Here is an 8,603-nt window from a genome sequence, read left to right on the forward strand (position 1 = left end):
TCCAGAGGAGGGACAGTGTTTATATTGGACAAAGGATATTAGTTATGGAGGAGAGAGGAGGAGGAGAAGACAGAGAAGGCTCATGGATGTAGTGAAGGAGGGTTGGTGAGATGGAGACAGAGGATCTGCTGTGGTGACCCCTAAAGGAAGCAGCCAAAAAGAAGAAGTTATTAAGTTTGTTTATATATTTTAATACAGTTGTTATGTTTTTACTTTTCATTTTTACAACACAACTTTAAATTATTCTCACCAGGTCTTGTTCACAGCCTGAAAAACACTGAATAGAATGACCTGAAGAGTTTCATTGTAGTTTTACAAGAAATAAAAAGCTTAAAAGAGATTCAAAAAGTGGAAAAGTGAGCGGTTTAAGATTGTCGTCTCACATCTCGAGGTCGACTCAACACCTTCTGAAATCAGAGCCAGGTGAGACTGAGGAAAGGGTCGGCTTCTCTGCACTGTTTCTGTGTTTCGGTAAAGACAAATCTGTTCATCTCTGCTGCGCGCAGAGCTGGTTGCATTTGAGAAGATGCTGTGTGAGTCTGAGCGGTCCCTCCGTCTGTCCAGGTGTGTGTGTTTGTTGCTCTGCATCACACGCCCCATTTGTCTTAAAAAGCTTGGGGTTTTCTGCAAAAGGCGCAGACACAGCGAATCACCCGAAAGGCCACGAAATATCTGGGAGATCCATCTTTGTTATTCGATCTTCTCTCAGGAAATGGCTCGATATATTCTGCTGTTGTGCACAAAGACAAAAGCCTCGGGCTGCGGCTCGGATGGAAAACAGCATTTAGACGACAGTCGGCTGTTTGCTCCAAACTTGATTACTGGCAGAGAAAGTGAGTCACTTCATAAAACTGAGGTGAAGCACACATTTTAAATAAGGATATTCCCGTAATGTTGTACTTACAGCAAATATTCAATTTTTCTACAATTTACCCTTCTGTTTTAATGCCGAACTTGTTATTTTTAATGTCCGAAGGGCCTTCGAAAAGCAGCTGAAACTAGAGAAAGACTTCTGGAAATTAAGTTTGTAACTTTTACTGGTTCAGATGGGAGCTGGACTCATATCAAGTAGTTTATTTTAGATATTTCATGTTTTTTTCTTATTTCAAAGCAACTCAAAAACATCAGCGATAATAAGAATAAGACATAGGCCAAATAAATTACTATTGTAATATTTTAATTTACTGTTTTATGTGAGGGATACACTGGGTCCTGCTGGGACTTTATCAGTCAGTAGTTTAAAACATGTTGTTTCCAAAACTTTATGAATAAAATGCCTCACTTGTGCCTAAAGCTGAAAGGCTTGTTTGTTAAATGGAAAAAATATACATTTTCCCTCGAACTCTATCATCAGTCTGACTTCTGTGAGGCTTAGTTACAAGAATTATTATAAATATTAGTAATTTATGTATTTCTAGCATCAAAGGCCAGCCCCCTCACAGTCTGAACAGAAAACCTGTGGCCCCTGAGCACGTTTTATTGGTGACCCCTGCTCTGTTGGTTACCCCAGCACACAGATCTGCTCCCCTGGTGGGATGAAGAAGGGAAAAAGGGGGAAATACGAGAGATTCCTGCCCCCAATCTGGAAGAATCACATCAGCCAGAGCAGGTAACAGCTGTAAACACACTCAAACATGACGTTGCTCACAAAGGGTTAACAAGCTGTTTCTGTGAGCTGAAATGCCCACCCATCATCCACTCCCCCATGGATTCACATGACATGTGTGTGTGTGTGTGTGTGTGTGTGTCCTCAGCCGTATATATTGAGCCATGTGGAGCCAGACGTGGAGTTTTGTTGCACAGACTTTCTATTGGCTGCAGGAATTTTGGCTCCCAGTTCTTCGTGTCTTTGGAGAAGGAGAAACAGCAGGAATTTTAAGCTGCCTTCAGGTCTCGTCGGACCGTTGGAGATTCGGGAACCTCGTAGAGCGTCTGGCCCCTGCAGATTAAAATGGGTGATATTCTGGACGACGGCTCTTTCATGTTCACCTCGGAATCGGTGGGAGAGGGACACCCAGGTGAGCCTTTAGACTCTAAAATCAGACTTTTCCTAACTTCACAACTTGTTAGATGGTTCAACTTTTGCTTTAAAAGCAAAAAAAAGAGCAAAAAAAATGGATTTGCATATGTTTTCGCGTAATAAAAGTTGAACCTAATGTTTAAAAAAGCTCAAAAAATTTACTCATCAGCCATTCATTCACTGCAACGTGTTTACAGCCCACGAGGTGAATCTGTGGCATGCCGGTGTAAGGTTTCACGCTGAAGGGAAAAAAATAAAAAACATAAAAACATACAGAGTGACATGTTGGAGTGGGAGCCGTTTACTGGAAAGCTGGTTTGACTTCCAGCCCAGCGATGGAAGTTAAAGTTTACCGTGCTTTAACCCTGCCACACATATGACTCTTACAAAGTCCCCTGTGCAGAATCGATAATCAGTAAATGCACGTCTATGGTGAAGCGTTAGAGATAATGAGAGAGCATGACATTTAGCCTACAGCTTTATCAGCTTTATCTTAGAAAAAATACATTACTTTAATAGGCTCTGCTTTTATCTCAATCTGTGTATTGTAATGGAAAATTTAAATTTTGTTCTTTTCCATAGTAAAATGCATAACAATAATTATGATTCTTGTAATGAAGTTATTCTTCTTCTAACTGTTATATTTTGCATCAAGGTTTGAAATGCTTTTGTTCTTTGTTCTATATGGGAACTGAGAAAGGCTCTGGTCCTCTCAGACTCCCTTCTGCAGCAGACTTGACTGATTTGTTCTCACTCCCTGTATTATCAGATCTTCTTCATGAGAAACGAAGCTGCTCAGTAACTATGTAAAAGTGTGGCTGAAAATGATGTAATGAAGCCTCCCTATAAAAGTGTACGTTGCTTTCTTTCTCTTCTCCTGACTGAGTTCAGTGAGTGGGCTCTCCGAACGCTCTTTTGCCTTTTGATTTGATAACACACCTCAGAGTCTGGACTGTTCCCACAGATAGCGACCATTCTCTTGATATAGAAAAGCAAGTCAGTTTGAGCAAACATAAAAATAGTACATTTTCTTTTATGCCTTTGTTCTGGAACCGTCAGATGTTGAGGTTGTTTCTGATGCAACCTGTTTATTGCGTTGCTCCAGACCGGTGACAAAAAGGAATGAATGGGGAGGCTTGGGAGCCATTGTACCCCTGCTGCACTCGAACTGCACACACTCAGACTGAGAGCAAAACACCTCCTCTTTGAAATATATTCCCCTCTCTGAGGGGAATATATCCAAACACAAACACAACTCCGGGTGTTAATTCAGCACAAAACACACAGTTTTAAAGTTACTATAAACTGCTTGTTTTTCTTCCAAACGTCACCTGAGAATTAAACTGAGCAGCATCTCTAAAAACACTGCCGATTTATTCTTTTTTGCTCATTTATTCAATTTCTCCGCAGACAAAATCTGCGATCAGATCAGTGACGCTGTCCTGGACGCACACCTGAAGCAGGATCCTGATGCTAAAGTGGCCTGTGGTGAGCGACCCGTTTTAGAAAACGCTGAAATGTTCAAACATGTTTATCTCAGTATTATTATCTTCACATCAACCGGTGGTTTGACTCTTACCTGCAGGGCTCAGACTATTTGCTGGACAAACCCGTCCTGACCTTGTCGTATCTGTTTGCTGCGTATTTCTTGTGCTGACAGAGACGGTGTGTAAGACTGGCATGGTGTTGCTCTGTGGCGAAATCACGTCTCGAGCCAACGTGGACTACCAGGGGGTGGTGAGGGACGCCATTAAATACATCGGCTATGACAACTCTGAGAAGGGTGAGAAAACATAGATGAGAAGCAGCAAAGACGGAGGTCAGACGTGCGTTGGGTCCTCAGCTGTGAGATACTCGATTTTACGTTTGCAGGTTTCGACTATAAGACGTGTAACGTGCTGGTGGCTCTGGAGCAGCAGAGTCCCGACATCGCTCAGGGCGTCCATATTGACAGACGGGAGGAGGACATAGGAGCAGGAGACCAGGTGAGGGACCAGCAGATCGAACCCTTTACTTCCAAATCTAATGGCTGAACCCCTCTAAGCATCACAGCATATCTGATGAGTGGATCTCTTTTAGGTCTTTTATAGATAATGCAAACCAATCCTAAATTTATGGGTTTATATCTATGCATGCTTTTAAGGATTCAGTAAAATGTTTTTTTTATAAAAGCTACTTGATTAAAGTAACTCCATTTTCTTGTAGATTTAGAAACTTTCCCTTCTCGCTGTTGTGTTGCAGAGTTTGCATGTTTTCCACCTGTTTCCTTCCCCTGCAGGGTCTGATGTTCGGCTACGCCACAGATGAGACGGAGGAGTGCATGCCTCTCACCATCGTCTTGGCGCACAAACTCAACTCCAAGATGGCCGAGCTCAGGCGCAACGGCACGGTCACGTGGCTGCGGCCCGACTCTAAAACGCAGGTGAGGATGTCTGTTCAACACAGAAACAACAACAACATTCATTTAACACCTATTCACAACAAAAGTCATCTTAGAGCAAGATGCAGAAGAAATATTACAAATAATAAATCTAATTCAGACCAAAACGTATCCAGACTTACATCCAATCCCTGCAAATTTAATCAACAGTTATCAGTTTTCAATCACAAGTGTAAGTTAAAGAAAAAAAAAACACAGAAGGAAAATAACAGTAACTGTGCTGCGTTTTATGTATTTAGCATGATTTAAAATTGACTGAGGTGAAATAAAAACCTCCCTGTGGTCTGAAAAATTGAATTAATCCTCTTTTGTAAACAATTTACAGTCCATTCTCTTAGCTAAAGAGGAAAAGGGCCGTGTGGTTAGCATAAAGCTCGAAATCCAACAAATGCTATGACTGGGGGGTACATTATTGTTCATAGTACTGGAAACTGCACTAATGATGTCAGTAAAAGTTATAGGGCCATATAGATGACATCTTTTCCAAGAAAGTCCTTGTTTAATTCAGCGGGATGAAGCTAAATGACCTTTTTCAGATCTTAAAACAGCAAGGTTTATACTTAGCATTAGCACGAGGTCCAGGACTGTCACACCCTGAACATATTATGATGTGAAAAACATGATAAAGTCTGTGTAGGGACAATAACAGCTCACTGGAACAACATCTGCAGCTGAAGGCTGGATTAAAAAAAAAGTAGAAACCAGAACAACAACAAGAAAAGTTGTGATTGTACCTTTAATTCCAGCAACTAGCAACACATCGCACTAACTGCTGAGTCTGTTTTCCCCAGGTGACGGTGCATTATGAACAGAAGGATGGAGCTGTGATCCCCAAAAGAGTTCACACCATCGTCATTTCAGTCCAGCACGATGACGGCGTCACCCTGGAGGAGCAGCAGAGGGTCCTGAAGGAGAAGGTACACCCGTCTCTGAGCCCCCCACTTGTTGGGAATCATCAAATCACACGGCTTGATTGTAGTTCTCTCTATCAGGTGATCAAAGCTGTGGTTCCCGCTAAATATCTGGACGATAAAACCATCTACCACCTCCAGCCAAGTGGTCGCTTCGTCATCGGAGGACCCCAGGTGGACAGCAGACGCACACTGGCGTTTTGGCCGTAAAGAATGTTTAAAATAATTGGAGGCGTAACGGCTGTTTATTTGCCCCATCAGGGTGACGCTGGAGTCACAGGCAGAAAAATTATTGTCGACACATACGGAGGCTGGGGGGCTCACGGAGGTGGTGCTTTCTCCGGCAAAGACTTCTCGAAGGTCGACCGCTCCGCTGCGTACGCCGCTCGCTGGGTGGCCAAGTCTCTGGTCAAAGCCAAACTGTGCAGGAGAGTTCTGGTCCAGGTGAGGCCGGAGGTTTCAGCCGGTGGATCGTGTCTCGGGGTGATAAAAGATTATTAAAAACTGTTTCCATCCGGATGCGCTGCAGGTGTCCTACGCCATCGGAGTGGCCCAGCCTCTGTCCGTTTCCTTGTTCACATACGGTTCATCCCAGAAAACAGAGTCAGAACTGCTCAAGATCGTCAACAAGAACTTCGATCTGCGCCCAGGAGTCATTGTCAGGTAGATGCGTCGCTCTTTAATTTGTTATAGGCAAACAAAACACAAAGACGCTCCTTGAGTAATGAAGCGTTTAATAGAGTCTGATTCCTTTTTCATGTAATTAAAACAGCATTTTCTAAACTGTTAAAATAACAATAATCCAGTTTTCTTTGCATACACATGATAAGTTTGGGATTTTCACATTCTCAGCCAACACTTTATTTGAATCTGAATTTTAGCACACAAAGCTTCAAGTATTACATGAATTTTTGTCTGAACTCCATCTGATGTTGCCGGTTTTATCGCCCGCAGAGATCTGCAGCTGAAGAGGCCGATCTACCAACAGACCGCCGCCTACGGCCACTTTGGACGGCCGGGGTTTTCTTGGGAGGTGCCCAAAAACCTCGTCTTCTAAGAACTTTGCCTGCCCGACCCGATCGACCGACCCGGAGGGCGGAGAAGGCGCCTCATCGTGAGCTGTAGCTGCCCGCTTCATCAAACGACGAGAAGCCTTTAACCCGTTCAGACCAAAAGCTTCATGTAGAAAAATTAAAACTGGGAGTGTAACGTCACTTCCTCCTAAACTAAAGCATTATTGAGAAAAGTTTTGAGAAGTTTAACTTTTGGCTTTTAATGTACTAATTGATGCCCCCCCCCCCCCTTCCTTTTACCCTTTCAGTGTTAAAAATGAAACAAATGTCTTGAAAAGGAAGATGCAACGTTTAATGCATCCTTTGCATCAGGTCTGAATGGGTTAATGGACAGAGTTAAAGCCAAAAAACAAAAGGAAAATAGGTTTGTATAAAAGGTGTAAAGAGATAATTAGGTTCAGGAAGTGTGTGTGGGAGGGGGGTGGGGGTTCTTACATGAAAAGAAAATCATTGCAGACTTTATTTTTCTTACTATTTCAAAAATACAAAACGGTGCTTCAAACGTTTGTGTAGTCCCACGTTAAAGATCTTACCTGGTAAAGGGATGCCGCAGCAAAAAAAGGACTCCTGTACCTTAAATCTGTTATTTTAATGTTTTTTTTTCTGGCCAGTACGACGAAACAACCTCAGTGTGTCAGCTTTGCAAAGTGCTTCCAACAGCGAGCTTCACAGATGCGCTTACAGCTTGAACCAAAGACTTTAGGAACTCATTGAATGTTTATGTGTTGAAGGCCAAAAAAAAGGCCCTTTTTCCTGTTGTAATGTTTGCTGCAGGACGCCGTCTGCACTGCTGCGGCCATCTTGGTGCCAGAGAACATGTCGCTGAAGCCCGGAGGGAGCAAACTAGCTTTCTGTCTCATCCCTGCACGCTCACTGACACCTGAGTCATTAATTACTGATCCTCAGGGTTGAAAGGAAATAACTTGTACCTTCATCCTTCTAGTTGCTTCCTTATAAATCCCTAATTTTAGCAAATTATCAGTCTTAAACTTGACTTTAGTGAGGATCAGTCTGTTAGGAGTGAAGCATCAAGTGGACCACCAAAATGTCTTAAACATGTTCAGTTTTCCCCTCATTATATATCGCCACAGATCTGCTAATTTGCAGACATTTCCTTTGATTTTATACAGATTCTGAAAGGTTTAAAGTACGTTAAAATATCTTTGATTTGAGTCTAATTCATTAAATGCTAACGATCTGAAGAGAAAACCGCTGACGTGTTTCAGGAAACTTCCTGCAGAACATTTAGAAACTGTCATTAGAAGCATTTAATCTAATCCCTCTGAAGTGTTGTCTTCAAGTCTTTGTGTCCGCAGAGACTTCAGTGGTTAGTGCGCAGCCAGCATTGTTTATGTTTAATGTCTTATCTGTGTCAGTCTGACGACTTTATTGTCAGTAGATGATGTAAATAATGAAACAATAAAGGAACTACAGATACAAAACTGTCTGACTCTTTCTGTAGCATGTTCTGTGCAGATGGACTACAAAATGCTTTATTGTTTGTTTTTGTAAAACTGTAGAATTCCAAATATTAGAGCCAATTAGGAAAGTGCTTATAAATACTGTGTACCTACTAGTTTAATGTGTTCAGATGCAGACACATTTAATTCTGATTTTTTAAGATATATATGCAGTTTATACACCATCAATCTCTAATATTTGGTATTTACTATCACCTGCAAGCAAAAAGTGGGTGATAATGTTTCAGCCTGTGTCTGTCAGCAAAATATCTCATGAGCCACTGGTCAGCTACAAATGGTTATTGGAGTCAACCCAATTCAAGATGGCTGCCACAGCTGACAAAAATGACTATAACATCTCGTGAACAACCGGATGGATTTTAATGAAACTTTCATAAAGTAATCACTGAATGCACATCTACAACCGATTAACCTTTGGAGCCAACCCTATTTAAGATGGCCGCCACAGCCAGCTGAACCTGCAGAAGAGAAAAATGGCTAAAACTCAGTCAGTTTTAGTAGCTGAGGGTCATTCACAACATGAAGTTTAAGCGTTTGATCTTGTGGTATAACTTTATTTACAAGGTTTGACCGAAACGGGTGTAAATTTGTCGTTTCTCAGCATGAGATGAACTTAGCTTAAAACTCTGGGATGAGGTAAAAAACTGATGAAAATCCCTGTTTTTCATGCAAATGGAA

General features: G+C 41.9%; 1 protein-coding gene across 1 annotated transcript; it reads left to right on the forward strand.

Annotated features, from left to right (window-relative positions):
- Positions 1–1,771: 1,771 nt before the first annotated feature.
- mat1a (methionine adenosyltransferase I, alpha) lies at positions 1,772–7,881 on the forward strand. The gene is made up of 10 exons (XM_017433125.3): positions 1,772–2,018; positions 3,431–3,508; positions 3,681–3,803; positions 3,893–4,005; positions 4,299–4,442; positions 5,252–5,377; positions 5,453–5,545; positions 5,633–5,815; positions 5,901–6,034; positions 6,326–7,881. The coding sequence occupies exons 1-10, from the start codon at positions 1,952–1,954 to the stop codon at positions 6,426–6,428; spliced, it is 1,164 nt and encodes a 387-aa protein (XP_017288614.1). The 5' UTR covers positions 1,772–1,951; the 3' UTR covers positions 6,429–7,881.
- The last annotated feature ends 722 nt before the right edge of the window (positions 7,882–8,603 follow it).

This window comes from Kryptolebias marmoratus, linkage group LG22 (genome assembly GCF_001649575.2).
Source record: "Kryptolebias marmoratus isolate JLee-2015 linkage group LG22, ASM164957v2, whole genome shotgun sequence".
Classification (NCBI taxonomy): domain Eukaryota; kingdom Metazoa; phylum Chordata; class Actinopteri; order Cyprinodontiformes; family Rivulidae; genus Kryptolebias; species Kryptolebias marmoratus.